At 41.3% G+C, this 16,461-nt stretch overlaps 1 protein-coding gene across 2 annotated transcripts in view; it reads left to right on the top strand.

Annotated features, from left to right (window-relative positions):
• The window catches only part of etv6 (ETS variant transcription factor 6), a 29,234-nt gene that overhangs the window by 7,175 nt on the left and 5,598 nt on the right, over window positions 1-16,461 (top strand). For both annotated transcript variants that reach the window (XM_080885987.1, XM_080885988.1), the window contains exons 3-4: window positions 13,007-13,171; window positions 16,174-16,308. In XM_080885987.1, the coding sequence (XP_080742113.1) occupies window positions 13,007-13,171; window positions 16,174-16,308 (300 nt within the window). The remainder of the gene's footprint in view (window positions 1-13,006; window positions 13,172-16,173; window positions 16,309-16,461) is intronic.

Consider the following 16,461-nt stretch of genomic DNA (forward strand, 5'->3'; position numbering starts at 1 on the left):
CATTAACCCCCGCACTCAGAGGGAGATTTATTCTGACGGTGGGGGGAGGAGGGGTGAAGAGGGAAGGAAGAGCGAGAAGAAGAAGGAGGAGGAGGAGAGGGGAAAAAAAGACAGAAAGAAAAAGAATGAGGGAGGAAATTGCAGTGTGGGCAGAAATCCGCCTTCTCCATTTCCTGGGGAGGAAGTGGATTAGATCGGGGAGAGTTGCAGCCTGCTCCTCACACTAAAGAATGCTACTAGGCTCAATTTTTAACCCTTTCTGTCAGACATCACTGCAGTACACTGTAAACTCTAACACAGTGTGTTTAAATCGTTACCAAATGCAGTATGTTAAAACATCGTCTATGTCAGTGAATGAATTTTATTCATTATGAAGACATTTTTGGGCCAAAAAACGTCAAGTTGTAACTATATGCTGGCATAATATAAAAAGAAATTTATGTAAAGACACAACACACATCTGGAGTAAAACGAACTAAATAAAGGGATTTAAAAAAAAAAAAAGCAATTAATATTTACTGAAGATGCACTCATGTTTGGATTTTAAAGTCTGCACAACATGTTTAATGACATGTTTTGTGACATCATACAAAGCAGTCAGGTTTAGTTTTGAAATGCTAACAGGTTTGATGTGATAAAATATGTGAATAAGCAGAATTTAAATGTAGAAAATTAAAAACTATGAAAATAAAATATTTGAAAATATTTAAAGTCAAAACACTTTGAAGCTTCCTTCAGTTGGCAGGTTTGACCTAATCATAGCTTGTATATAAAAGATAGATGTGGCTATCATGATGTCATTCCTTGTTATTTGAACCACTACTTTGAAACTTAAATAGTCTTTTTTGCACCCTTGAGTGACCATATATAGATAAAAGCCTGCAGTACTGCTATTATCTAATGCTAGTAAGCTTAATTAGCAAGTCATAGGCTAATTAATGCTAAAAGTCACTCCAATAAATAAATCCACTCATTAAAACTAAAACACAAAGTTTTTGGACCGGCTGCTGGTATTGCACAGCAAGCTGTGTGATATCATATATTTCATTTAAAAGAAGTGAAAGAAGATTACTCATGGAGACAAAAAAAACCCTAAATTTTTTATATTAAGCCATAGACATTATTATTATTGAATTATTTACTCTCTTAATTTTGTGTATTTCAATTGGTGCTGTACAAACACTGACTCTTATTTGAAGCCAGTCTCAAGTGACCTTTAGAATAACTGCCATTGAGACAACAGAGCCTTAGTGATACACACACATAGTCTTTGACCAAGCTTAAAGGTGCTTTTCATTGGTTTTCTTGCTGATAATTAGATGGGAAAATCAGACCTCTCATGTCCATCTTTTCAATATACAACTTTAGCTAGGAGCTAATTAGCTTAACTTAACGCTGTAAACACAGGAAAAGTAGTTTGTTTAGATCTCAAAGTTAACAAAATCTATCAGCAACTCTAAACCTCGCTAATCAACACGCTCCATCTTGTTTGTGGTAGTAGCTTCCTGATTTATGCAAAGGTTGCCTGGTAACCACTTGTTGGCAACATGATTTCTGGAAGTTATTATACCCACCTAGCTGCCAATAAAACTCCAACCTGTGTTTTTGCGAACAAGGATGTGACTGAGCTGGTAGGTGTTTTTGTTGCCACGGACAAAATTAAGCTAGCTGTTTCCCCCATATTTCGAGTTTTTATGCTATGTTAAGATAATCTTCTACCTTTAGCTTTGAAAATGCCACACGGACATGAGAATTATACCAGTACAAAGTGTGTGATTCTCAAACCATAAAACCGTTACAATATTCCTTTTGTGGTGTTTGTGAGTTTTTTATTTTATTTTTGAAGACTTTACATACAACAACACATTACGCCTACAGGAGCTGCTTAGATTTTGAAACCCATGCCATGAAGCTCCCAGTGCACATTGTTTGTGCTGATGTTCATTTCAGAGGAAGTTTGGAGCTCTGTAGTTATTTAATTAGCAAAGCATTGACAACTTTTATGCACCATGTGCTTCAGTATCCAGTGACCCAGGTGTATAACTTTGGTCTGGTACCTTATTGCTGTGGTTGCTAAATCCACTATAACGCTGCAGTACCACTTTCACCTGCTCCTGGAATATCTAGGAGGGGAGAAGTTTCATGAACTGACTTGTTACAGCGGGGTATCTTATTACAATGCCATGCTGAAATTCATGACGCACCCTTTCACTAATATTAGTAAAGGCAGATTGATTCGCTAGGTGCTTGATTTTGTACACCTGTGGACAAGGGACTAAAACATCTGGATTTTAAAGATTATGAGGTGTGACCCAATACTTTTACCCATATCGCATATCCTATATAGTGGCATTAGTTATAAGGAAAAAAGTTATATTGTGTACATTTCAAATCTTATCTCTAGTCTTTGCTTTTATGGAAAAAACTGGGTGAATTTGTTTATCAAAAGCCCAGCTAAAGCTTGAATAATTAACAGTGAAGTTATAACATACGAACACAAAGTTCTATGCTTTTTGAGTTGTACTTCCTGGTCTTTGATGTATTTTTCATAATTCTTCCATTCCTGGTGATCTTTGCCGTTGCTCCCTATGTCTATTCCAAATTGTCGTCCAATCAGCATTTGACCAGTGCATAACATCACTGAACAACGCTCAGTACTGCACGGAAACACGTTTGCGTTGGTTGAAACCCTGCTACAGTTTTTCAGTAAATGGTTGAAAGAGACATGCTTTGTTGGAGCATGTGTCAATTAAATGCTTGGACTTTGCTTTGAGAAGACATAAATTGACTCGATTCTTTTTTGGCTTTAAAACAAGCCATTAAAGGAATAATGCAGCAGTATTAGTCTGTCAGTAGACAAATGTGCAGCTTTAAACAGCTAGCGGAGGAGTGCCGTCAACCATCCATGTCCTTTTGTTTTCTTTAGTTTGTGTGAAAGGCAAGACAAGTTGTAAAAGAACACACACACACACACACACACACACACACACACACACACACACACACACACACACACACACACACACACATAATGAATCCATGCAGATGCTAACTGATGAACTAAATTTGTTTGGTTTTTAATTCAATCGCAACCCAGGCAGTATTGGCCAACATGGCGCCTACATACTCTGAGAATGACGCAAATGAAGGTCTAGTCACTGAGATAACAGTGAATTATTTAAAGGTCTGTGACACACGCCGATTATTTTTATTTATTTATTTTATTTTTTACAACAAACACTAAATACAAAAGAACTCTGGCTGCGACAGTAGAAATATCTTCCCCGATGATTAAAAAAAACCCTCTATGTCCATGGAAACAAGACTGGCTGGTTTCCTTGGTGTGTGTGTGTGTGTGTGTGTGTGTGTGTGTGTGTGTGTGTGTGTGTGTGTGTGTTCGTGCTCACAGCTGGGTTTGCACTATGCGTGCTTGAAGAGTGGGTGGATGAGTGTGAGTGAATCTTGTGTCTTTGTGCAAAGCTTGCCAGAGGTAGTGTAGGTGTATACTGTGTGTGTGTGTGTGTGTGTGTGTGTGAGGGGGGACGTGTGTGTATGACTAAGTGTATGTGTTTGTGTGTGTTACCATGCATGACTGCAATCCCCCACAAGCTTCCTTTGGTCTCTCTCTCACTTTGTGGTATATTACCCATTTTACTGCTGTGGGGAAATTGGTGTCACAAAGTGTGTGTGTGTGTCTGCGTGTGCGTGCATGTGTGTTTGGTCTTTCTGAGGGGAAATTTCCTGCCCCTGGAAGCAGCTCTTGTCCTCAGGAATTTCCTGAGTGGGCAGACGGCGCTTCCTGAATAAATGTTGTTGTTGATGGTGTGTGTGTGTGTGTGTGTGTGTGTGTGTGTGTGTGTGTCTATGTGCGTGTTTTAACTCCTCTCTTTTCTTTTCTGAAAGGGAAACTGTTTTCACATGCCAGCGAGTGAGCTGAGCGCAGCCCCCTGCTCTTCCTGTCTGCGACACACTCCACATGGCGTTTCTAACAAGGCGATGGTGGTGGTGGGCTTTCTTTACTCGAAACATCACGAACACACACGTTTTACACACCGATTGTGTGTTAATCTCAGCTGCAAATAGCCCACGTGACTCGAATGCATTTCCTCTGGATAAATGTCCAGTTAATGAAATTCCTTCCATGTGCTTTTATTAACGCTGTGTTTGGGAGATACTTCCTGCCAAACAGGACGTGATTGGGCTCTTTTGAAATGTTGAGCATGGCCATGACCTATTGACCTTGATGACTTATGATTTTTAAAAGGAAACTTTGCAGAGTTGATATTTAAAAAAGAAGAAGAATTTTTTCGAATACAGACTAGTTTAGCTTATTTCCTTTATTCACCTGGATCCCAATTTTATTATACTGCACCTTAGTGGCATTTCATCCCGTCAGCTCTTCCCTAACAGCTGGCTTGCTGAGCAATGCTGGTTTTTGATACCATTAAGTTCAAGGAGCAGGTTTCTTACTGTCAGAAGAACAATTTTGGAGTCATTTTTGACCCAAAATGTATTCGACCCTTGTATTATTAGCATTTAAGTATTACTAATAGGTGAAAATAGTTAAAATCTTTTACCACATGTGACTAGACTGGGGCAAGGTGTTTATAATAATTTTGTACTTAAACTTTGGAATTATTAAATTTTGGAACAAAAGTAATGGAAACTGTCGATTAAAAAAAATAAACCAAACAATTCCTGGAACAATTCCAGGGTTTTCTTGGCTCAAAATGTGATTTTGAGGTGTGATTATACACCTACACATGATGGGTCTGCAAAGACTTCTTGCAACTTTTATTGAAAATAACTCCGTCATCTCGTTGCTGTTTGGTCGAAGCCGCAGGGATCCAGCGGAGATGCAGCAAAGTTGTGCAAAAGAGACGCAGGTTTGCGATCCCTGATTCACATGCTTGTTCAGAGAGGGCATATGTCTGTATAGGTTCTCAGTTATCATGGTAGTCTTAATACACTTTTTTTGGAGTTGACATTTCATGTCTCAGCAAAAAGGCTAAGAGGTGAGCTGTCTCCAAAAAACTTCCATTGGCCTTCTTTTCTAGCTCTTAACACTTCAGAGAGGACCTTGTCCCTGGGGTTGAGCAGACTCCAAGGCTACAGTATTGAGTCTTATAATGGCCCCTCATGTAGTGAGTTGGCCCCTATAAACATAACCAGGCTCCTAGAAACTCACCTAGGTAGCAAGGACTACTGTTGGTGAGTCTCTAAGACTATGCAGTGAGTTCATCAGTGGAATGAGAGCCTACTTGGAAAGGCAGCCGTTGCTCGGTTATGTTTGTCACAAAGAAGAAAAGCATGCACACACCTACCAGGGAACACCCGCGTGGACATATATGCACCTTGCTTGAGGACAATAAACGCTTTCCCCCACCTTTGTGTAGTGTTGGCACAGGTTTCCTGCTTTTTGTGTTTTACCAGTACTTACAAAAAAAAAAAACCACAGCGGAGGATGGAAGCAGCAATAAACCCTAATGATTCGACAGACTTCAACTGTCACTAAAACTCATTAAGCTTTGCAGTGTGGAAAAAGACAAATTGCTCCAGATTAAATCAGTCAACATTAACGGTCACACAAAATGTAATCTGTGACTGGCCCTGTGTAGTTTGAGCTTTAACCCTCTGTCATTACTGAAACTGCTTTCAGGAGCGACAGGCTTGATGCAAACGACTCTGAGGTTTCGCAAATAGACACTGTCTCATTTTAAAAGAAGAAGGTATGCACTTTGCATTAGATATGATGACACGGATAAATCCTGCCCTCCCATTCTCCACATGCAAAGAAGAACAGGAGTAGTGTGCTTACAGGGTGTGTATGTGTTTCAGACAAGCATGAGCCTTTTGATTTAGTTAACAAACGTCTTTGAAGCTCCTGCATTTTCAAAAAAAAAAAGAAAAGAAAAGAAGGGAGAGGGGAGGGAAAAAATTGGCTTCTGAACAAAAGGAAGAGTGGCAGTTGACGCTGAATTCAGGAACTAGCCTACAAGAGCCGGCTTGCTCCTGTGCTTAACAACAAACTATCAAAAACAGGCCGTGCTACTTCCTGGCCATAAAAAGTTTAAGTGTGATTGATGATCTGTTTTATGTTTGTTTTGACTGGATGAAGTCCAGTTTTGCTGGACGGGGACAGGCTTGTGCATGCCGGAGGAGGAAGCAGAGGATGAATATGAGAGGTGGTGGGGGTTGGTTCTCCTGGCTGAAAAGTAAAAGTGTGTGTGTGTGTTCGTTTGGAGGTGGATTTTTCCCTGCCGCACCCACCTGACAGGGAATTGATGTACGGTGCAGAAAGTGAGGGGGTGATGCAGTGTGTGTGTGTGTGTGTGTGTGTGTGTGTGTGTGTGTGTGTGTGTGTGAGTGAGAGAGAGAGAGAGGAGTAACTGAGAAAACGTGTCACTTCTATCCACATGTCCCTGAGTCAGGGTGTCAGGAGGTCACAACTAACCCGCCTCCTCCTTCCTCCTTCCTCCTCCTCCACTGTCTGGAGAAAGAAAACCTTTCCTCCATTGAGATAGCAAAACCAATATCCGCCTACTTCTGCTTTGAGAGAAAAGACAAACATTTACTGAAGAACTGAGTGACTAAGGAGCTCTGAGTTTAAGAGCAAAGTCCCAGCCTTACTGATGCGGTTGTACGTTCTTTTGTTGTTTATTTAGTTATAGTTCATCCAGGTCAGGCCAAGCTGAAATTCTCAGTCTGAGAAGTGTGTGTATCAGTTGTGTATTTTTGTATATATCTAGACTGTTGAAAGTCTGGAGTTTCTGACAGAAAATAATATCTGACCTGACTTTCAGATCCTACTATGACTCAAAATATAGCATGTAAGCAATTTGGTTCCAGTTTTACAAATGAAGAGAAAGGAAACAGGTCCCTCCAAAATGTGATGACGCTCGAACATGACTAAACACATTCAGTCAGCAGCTGTTTGTTAATTGTTTGGAATGAATGCATAAAACTTTTTAGAAAACCTTGGATCAATAAATAGCAACAGTTTTTTTTTCTTTTCTTTTCTATTCTCTTTTATTTTTCCTCTAATGGAAATTTTAAGTGAAACTGATTCTGGCATTCTCATACAGAGACTTGTATCTAGCAACCAAACTAGAAACGGGGAACACAAAATGTAACACAATAATGCTCCAAATTGAATTTAATTGTCCAAATATAATAACAGAAAGTGCTTGAAAATGCTAAACTTATGCAATGGATTTTCCTAAATGTGTTGTTGTTCTGTTCTATACAGTCATACCATGAATTTAACTACAGCATGTTTGTGTGTGAATGGTATTGGAATTTGTGTCCTATTTGGCGTAAGTTGTAACATTGTAATGTTTTACAATGTTACAAAAAAAATTGCAATAAGCTCATTAATTTCTCTTGCAGTGGTAGATTGAAACAAAGTAAAGCTAGCTCTCGCTGATCTGGTGCTCTAACACAGTACTTCTCCTCAGTAGGCTTTGGGCCAGTACTATAAAGCTGTAGCATTAAGTTTGACAAAGTTAAATTCAAATTTTAAGTAGAACTCTTCACAGTGGCAACACCCTTAACTCCGGGCAACAGCACGGTTGTATTTACAGTCAGTCGCAGAAAGTTAATAGTGGTACGCTACTATTCAGAGGTTTTACACTATAAGTAAATAGTAGTTATGTTGAAGTCATGGTGCTTGAGAAAGCTTGCTAACAAAACAACAGCCATTAATGACAAAATGATAATCCTTTAAAAGACAGCTTAAGTGGCACAGCTGTGGGACAGGGGTAACAATCTGAAGCTTTTTCTTTTTAGCTAGTCAAGAAGAAAAAAAGAGACTGTTGTCAAAGTTTTTAGCCAGGTGAGAAATCCATAAGCAGGAGAGGCAGAAATGTGAGCGATGGTGAGACGCACACAGCTGATCTGTGATTCTGGACGGGACCTTTTAGCTTCGCAGCAGGACTGACCTCATTAACTCGTCTGGCTGAGAGGGGAAGCTGAGGGCTTCTGTACCGCAACAACGAAACAAGATACCAGTGATCTCATCCTCCTCTTCCCTTCATTCATCCCAAGCGCTCGTGAGTTGCCTTGGCAACTTGTGAGCTCCGTGTGTGTATGTGTGCGTAGTGAACATTAGCGGGGGCCTGAGAAACCACTGAGTGAAAATTATGTGTCATCAGAGAGGATTAGGAGCCCACGGTTTAGTCGAGGGTTTGAGATCCTGCTGCTGTCGTGCTTGAGGGTTTTACTCAGTGTAAACGCAAGCATACGCTCTCATGAAGACTGTTAACCTGAGATGCAGTCGGCAAAGGCAGGCCAGCGACAAGGGGGGCTGGAATTGATTTTCTTCCCGCAACAAATCTGTTAAAGATTCTCTGACAGAAAACAACCAAAAAGGACAAATTTATCGTCTCCAGATAGCGCGTGAAAGTATCGAAGGAACAGAATTTCAGGTTCAAAGCAGCTCTCTCCATTGCCATCCATTTTCCTTTCCACCTCTAAGTAAGCGAAGGATGTTTGTGTCTTAGCGTTTCCTGTCCTGTTTAGAATCAGTTCCTGTCTACATTACACGGATATGAGATGCACAAGATCCTGAAAATGAAACTTGAATGTGACTCAGAAATTATCCATGTTGAAAAAACATCAAAGTGTTCTTTTGTCAATTCAATAAGCATAGAAGACAGAAACATGAGAGACAATGATGACTGTGAATGATCTGCAGCTCGGAGAAGCTTTGGAAAACTAAACCAGAAACTGGTACAGTTAAAAACATCTCCAGTAAGACTCGATTAATGAATTGTTTGGCTCATATAAAATCCCTGCTTTGGTTATGTGAGCATTAATTTGGCAGGACCACCTTTCATTCATGTCCCAATTTTCTTATAAAGTCATTTTGGCTCAGCCTGTACTGCTCGTGTTTAATACTGCTATGATACTTCTTGCCTTCTCTTTGATATACATAAGTCTTACTGTGAATTAACAACAGCTTTCATTAGTTACCTGGTCCCATTTGTGTAATCCATCAGAATCAAATAACTTGTGTTGAATGAAATCCTGACTCTATGACATGGATAATATCCCCCATAAAACCTAATGGGCATCTAAATAGGAAGTGATGACCTCAGAAATAATATGTAAATGTGGAACCAGTAGTACTTGACATCTAGGCTTTGGCTTCATCCCCAAAGGGTGGAGAACCTTTCACAGTCAGCTTGCTGAAGAGATGGCGTTGCAGCTTTAGATGTATGTTGCAGTGAGGGAATGCTGTTTGACACAGACTGGCTGTAGCTTGTTTGATTTACTTCATTTTGGTGGCACATATTTGGTGTTTCATACACTTTGCTGCTTTAGTTTGTATTATTTCTTATACATTTTTATGATATAGGTTGATTGGTGTCAAAGACCTTTATTGGCAAATAAACCTATGTATCCAGTATATATGGTGTGGAGACTCCTTCTTCATAGCTTCTCAAACTCTGTGGCATTCTGGATTTTTGCTTTTTTTTGTGTTCTAAGCTGATCAGTTTGTAGGCTTCTGCTCATCCTTTGCTCTTTAGGGATTGGTTATAGATCGTTAGTCCAATTTGGATCTCGGGGAGCTTCCTGGCCGTGTACCCAAATGTTAGTTGGATCATCTCTGAGCTACTTGCTGATTGCTTTTGCTTTGTAACATGGTGCTCCATCCTGCTGTAAAATGCACACAGTTTAAAGCTTGTCACCGACTTGTTGTAAGGACCTTTTTAGTCTCACCATGACTGTACATCCTCAGAGATCAGTACAGAGCAACGCAGAGCATGCATATGACTTTAGGACTGACTATGATGTCCGGCTCTGGGAGCTCCTTCTCATTAACTGCATCGTATCTGTTTCCTGTTTGCTTGGCCTTCTCTTATGTCTTTGTTTAGTCCTCTTGTTTTTGTAGTTTTATCTGCCTTATGTTTTTTTTTTTCCTTGTCACCTTTTCACACACAATCCACTGCTGTTCTCTCTGCTCTTTCCTTTCTGTTTCCACTCTCCCTTTTTTTTCTCCATGCTGCTGCTGTCTGTTAATAAGCCTCCCGGCATTGCTCTCTAACCTTACCGCAGGAAGTTTCCTGTGCTGAAACAGAGCCCACGCTGGATTGCTTCCTGGCAAAGTGCGTTGTGGGATGCGTGTATTTGGGCCCCCTTCTTCCGTCTTCTCCTCCCTTCTGCTCCCTTTGCTGCTTCCTCCTTTGGGCTCTGTGCAGATGGCTGAGGCCGGCAGACCGGATCTCGGAGGGGTTTTGGCAGAGCAGCACCTCTCTCCGGCCCTGGAGAGAGCATACCACAGCCATGACCTCGTGACCTTGGCTGCACTGCTGCCCGCCTCAGCTTCACTCCTCTCACAAGCCAGCCACGAGGGACAAACTTACAGCTGGTGTATGCAATGCGGATGGCAGTCTGCTTCATTATTGATACGAAGTCCATGACATAGCAGAGATGGAGCTAGAATCCACTAAAATACTATGTTATCCATTACTAACAATAATTTACAGTGGGAAGATATGATAGCATTTTACATCAGCTTCAAAGGACGAAAGTGACATATTCATTGTCACACATACTTCAGGCAACAGGAAATGTAGCCTCGCTAAGATTTCTGCTGTGAGCCAAGAAGCAGCTCCTATGAAAAACGCAGAGACCAAGTAAGCAAGCATAAGAAATACAGTTTCTTATCTGCCCACCACTAGCTCCTGTGTTGGTGAAACACCTGTATCACATTCCCTGACACTTTCGTGGGATGCCCGTTGACAAGCTGAGGGTCAGAGCTTGACAGGCTGTGTGCAGTGCTTCAGATAACCTAGGGCTTCCCGGGCCTTATCTGAATACAGAGGTCTAGAAGGGAAGGCAAGAAATAGGAAGCTGACAATCTAGACAGGGTTTCATTTTATATTGATTGCTCTCTGTGAAAACTTCCTTTGTTTGACAGGCGGGGGGGAGCTAAAGTGGGGTGGGGGTGGCTGGCTGAAAGTGAGCACTAGGTTCCTATTACTTGTGTGACAATGACATTGGCGGCCCAAGATAACAGCTGTCCAACTCCCAGAGGAAGTGTTTGAGGCTGGGTGATAAGTGTGATGTAAGAAATGAGTAGTTCTGCTCTGTGTGGGTGTCGTGGATGTTCTGATCGGACAGTGTTGAAAGTCTGTGTTTGTGTGTTTCTATCCTTGTGAAAGAGAAGAGGCGAGCCTGAGTCATACAGTAACTCATTGGGTTACACCAACAGTAGAAAATGATATGAGGTGGCAGGATCTGTGTCCACTGAAATAAATATGGGTCAGTTTGTGTGCGTCCTGTTATGTGTCTTAAAAATAATCACAGAGGCTAAATCAGCCTCAGTACTCAGAAACTGGTGTTAATTTACTGTGATAACACTTGATCGAATCTCAATAACACAGCAAAGCATATTGACATAAGCTACAAAACCTGTGTGTTGTTTGCCTATGTAGATTATATTTATGGGAATTTGGTCAATCGGTGTATTTTCTAGAAATATTTCTAATATCTCGAGTCTGGATTTTCCTAAGACTGTTAGAGGAACAGCTTCTAAAATAGTTTCTCATGCTTCAGCTGCAGTGGTTGGTAGTCATTTAAGTTAAACTGATCCGCTTCTTAAGGGTGATGTCATGAGCCATTTCTGGGTCCAAATGCCCTTGAAGCAAACAAGGAAGGAATGGGCAGCGAGAGAATTTATGAGGCTTAGCGGTGGAAGTTAGCAGTACTGACAAACATTTGTAAAAGCATTAAGTAACCTATAACATAGTTCAATTTCAGTATATATTTGTTTTATCATTTCGCTAGCCAGCGTATTATCCTTACTTAGGTGGTTTAAAAAAAGCTAATTTCCATATAATTTAATTCTTACAGTAAAATTCAGACTTAATGAAAACATTTGAGCAAGAGGCGGTTTGCTTTTTAATTCAGTCTCTTCTTGAGCTTTTTGAAGATCGCTATGCTTTGAGTTAATGTATCATCCTTAGCTTTGAATTTAGCAATGGTAGTTTCTGCTTGTAGCTGGAAGCATACATCTGTATTGCATTCTAGGTAAGCGAAGTAAGTCCTACAACATCACAAACTACAGAAATATTCATCCTTTCTGTATAGTCTCACCTTTATTTTCATCGGGATTCTTTGTTTAGCGATCTAAAGGCTAAGTTTCAACCACAAGAAAAGCTCCCAGCAGATGTTTAGCTCCAGTAAAGTTAGCGCTACCTCTGCAGCAGCTATGATGTTAAAAATCAAATAACTCTGTACGGCTTTCAAGTGAGGCCGAGCTTTCGGTCAGATATTTTACATTTTTGCAGTCTTCTCTCATCTTTCTTCATCGGTAAAGATGCAGATGTTTTCCTCCTCTTCCCCCAGCAGTGAAAGAAACATTTGCAAGCGAGGAGGAAGAAAAACAGATACTGCCGTTCCTGTTTCGCCTGCTCTTTTCCCTCCATGTGCCCTTGTCCTTTTATACACAAACTAATAAACTGTCTGTCCTCTGATGCGCCTGTCTGGAGTTCGGAGAGCAAAGAGCAGGACAGATCAGAACAGATCAAATAAAATAAGTCTGACAGTCTTTCTGCTCTTCCCTTCCTACCTTTTTTCCCATCCCTGAGTCATTCTGTATTCTCCCCCTTAACCTATCATCTTCTAATCTTTTATTCTAACCTCCTCTCCCTTTCTGATGGTCTCCTCCTTCATCTTTTTTTCTTTATCTCTACTGCCGTTCCCGTAATCACTCCCTCCTTTTGGCTTTTATCTCCACTTCCTCAATATCCTTTTTAGTGCCTCTGCCTCCTTCCTTCCTATCCCCCTCCTTCCCCTCCTCCTTTCCTCCCTAACCCTGTCTCCCCTTCCCCCCTCCTTTCCTTCCTGCCTTTCCTACTTTCTTCCCCCCACCCTCACCACCACCAGCACCATCACCACCCACATCCTTATGCTGCTTCTTCACTGAACTCATCTTTGTTTTCTTCCGTCCATTTTATTTCTTCTTTACCTAATCCTTTCTTTTTCTTTCCACCTCCAGGTCTGCAGCCAGTCTTTTGGAGCAGGGACGACGTGGCCCAGTGGCTACGATGGGCTGAGAAGGAGTTTGCCCTGCGCCCGATCACCAGCGGTTCTTTCCAGATGAATGGCAAAGCCCTGCTGCTGCTTACCAAGGAGGACTTCCGTTACCGATCCCCTCCCTCTGGTACCTCTCTTTCTACACGCTTTTATTTCTTTTTTCCGTTTTGAGGTGCAGTCTAAGCTCGGAAAACTGGAAACATCAGTGAAATGTTTAACAAATGAGTCACTTAGATGGATTCCATTAGATATTTGTGTGCTCCAACTAGAGCAGGACTCACTCTGGAAACAGGGATTGGGAAGAAAGAGCGATCTTAGACGAAAAACATGAGACTATTCTTTCGTTAGACAAAAATACTGACACAAAATAGGAAAAATGACTACAAACAAGCAGTCAATGAACATGCTGAAGTGTAGTTTTGCAGTGTTTGGCTCGACTGACCCTGGTTTGCCATTCAAACCGGCAGTAAAGATAATTGTATATGAAAAGTGATGCTACTGCATAGATCATTACATCCTTTTAAGAAAATCACCTAAGAGGACGCTTTGAGAGCACGTCCTCTGCCAAGGTCGATGCCCTATTTCACACAGGGAAGTAGAAGAGGGTTGTTCCACATCTCCTCCAGGGTTCACGAAATTCAGCCTGCTAGTTTTTGCGTAATCCTGGCGACAAACACGCAGACAAACAAAGCTCTCGTGTTGGCAGAGGAATAAAGTCAGCTGGAGCAGGGGATGAATGGTAGCAGGGCGAGGTGACAGTGGAGGGAGGCAGCTGTTACAGCAAAGCTGCTGAAGGGGGAGGAAGTAGGAGACGGTTGATCAGGAAGTACAAGGCAACCTCAACTGTCACCCCGGCAACGCCAGCGGCCAGGCGCATAAAAATAAAACAACAGTAAGTGTTTTCCCCTGACAGAGTTGGAGATTTTACTCAATCGCTCAAGGATGAAGTACGGGATGTGTGATTTGGGTCAGGATGATGAGCAGGCTTGCAATGCAAAAGATATTGTGGATAATATTTAAAGTAATTCATTCGTTACATTAATAAATACTTAATTAGGTAATTTATGTGGACAAATATAAAAGATTCATTTATTAATTTTAATTTAGTTTGTTCTTTTTCTACATTTTTTTTCTTTCCCTTGGGTTTTTTGGGGATCTGTATATCAGTGGGTTTGGTCCACTCTGTATAAATTATACTATTGATCACCTGAGTCACGTCTAAATAAGCTGGTTTAAGTAACAGTTGCTCTGTTCAGAATATATACATCCCCCTTTTCCTTTTAAAGGATACTGAATGTTGTCAGTGGCTCTGGTTATAGAGGGATGAGAACCAGCTGACAGCTGCTGTCGGGCTCGTATCAGGATGTTTCAGCACTATGCAAAATGTTCACATCCTGTCGAGAAATCGAGGTCTGGGAAATACGTGGAAAATAAGATTCATCATCATTACAGGTTTTGCATTTTTTTTCTTCCTTTTCTTATGTGACGCTGTGATCGTGGTGTTGGATGGTTTCAGGAGCTACACACACACACACACACACACACACACACACACACACAGCGATAAGACTGATCATATTTCTGTACAAGTGGTTGTTCAGTCGTGCTCTCACTGTAAACGTCAGTTTAGGGAACAGAGCACATTTTTTGGCTAGTGAAGTATCCATTTCCTCCTTCGCGTGACCATAAGGGTGCTGTTCCCATCAGTCCCTGCTCTCTGCGTATTTCTCTTTTGTAGACGCTCTAAGAATAGAACATTAAAATAATAGCCTGAGTTTTTTTTCCTGGAATGTTAGAACCTGTTACGATTGCAGTGACATGTTTGGACTTGAAAACACCTATTGGGAAACCTGAAACAGTAAAGATAGTTCTCCAGGATTCCAATGTAAGATGGCAAGACAGTTGGGCAATTTCTAGTTGGCTTTTTGGGATGATTTTGTTATTTTAATGGTTTAATGAACTGCCTTTTATGCAGTTTAAACCACAAATAGGCGATTTCCTCGCACATCTCTGCAGAAATATGTGCAATCACCAGTTGTAATGGTACCAAATGTCATCACGTACCCCTAACACTTTTTGCAGTTTCTTTAGTTTGCTGGTATTTGTCATTCATCGTGTACAGTTTGTAGTTTTCAGACAGAATCCAAAGCTGTGGTTTTAAAGCAGCATATTAAATACAGAATCAAAGCAAACACCAGGAAGCAGGAATTTTCCCCACGGTGTAAGTCGGTGCCACAGAACCAGAAAGTGAGAACTGAAAGGGGTGTGTGTGTGTGTTTGTTTGTGCATGTGTGTTCGCCATCACTTCCTTTATGAGAATCATTTCCTTGTTCTCAAAGCCTTTGAGATAGTGTGTGTGTGTGTGTGTGTGTGTGGAGGCAGTCCTCTGCTAGAATCACATCCACTGTACCTGTGCTCATTTGTTAACAGTGTAAATATTTTGGGAGCGGAGCTGTTGCCGTCGGTGTTCGGACAAGAAAAACAGCTGTAAATCATTCAGTGAACTTCCTGCTCGAGCTTTGTGCCTGGTGTCGCCACTGCAATATAACCACTTAAAGGAGGACACCGGGGTCATATAGACTCATGGCTCATTTACTTTTGTCAACACATACGGTAGTTGTCGTTATCTCCTAGATGTCCTGACGCTTTAAGCACTGTAGGTATTTGGATTTGTCGAGCGCATTTTCTTGTTTAACAAATCCAAACTGCTCCCAGAGAGTTTCTCTTGTGAAACTAAATGTGCTTCTCATTTGACTAAGCTAATAACTGCATTGTAATGTTTTATCTGCACTGTGGAAGAAAAAATACTTCTGTAAGAGGAAACTGACTGGGTAGGGTCACCCGATAGGGAACTTACAATTCTATACCCTCTGGGTCATCGGGGTACGGTGTTGAATATCGAGGAAAACGTTTTTCTAGGAACAAACAAAGTGCTAGGCTGCTGTATCGTAGAAGCACCTCTCTAAATTTATTCCATTATTGCTCAAGTTCCACACTGCCTGGAAAGCAGAGAGGAGAAGAAGAAGTGGAACTTGAGTCTGTGATGCCAATGCTAATTTGGCCTATTATGCAGGGGTAAAACGGCTACCAGGAGACGCATGGTAACCTCTGACCTTTGCATCTCTGCAGGGGATGTCCTGTATGAGCTGCTGCAACATATCCTGAAGCAGAGGAAGTCTCATGTGTTTTATCCGTCTGCTTACTTCCCTGGGAACTCCTTCCATTCGCTGCCTGAAAGCGCTGTGCAGCACCTGAAGCTCGAAGGTCAGTCCAGTAAACACTCCCCCGCCCCCTGTTCATGCATACATCACATGCATTTGAAAAGTTAAAAAAAACCAAAACAATAATGCATTCTCATTACAGCAGCTTGTCTGCATTACCTTTTTTTTTTTTTTTTTTTTTTGCTAATAGTAAGCA

The sequence above is a fragment of the Rhamphochromis sp. 'chilingali' genome (genome assembly GCF_963969265.1).
Source record: "Rhamphochromis sp. 'chilingali' genome assembly, chromosome: 7".
In the NCBI taxonomy this organism is placed as follows: Eukaryota; Metazoa; Chordata; class Actinopteri; order Cichliformes; family Cichlidae; genus Rhamphochromis; species Rhamphochromis sp. 'chilingali'.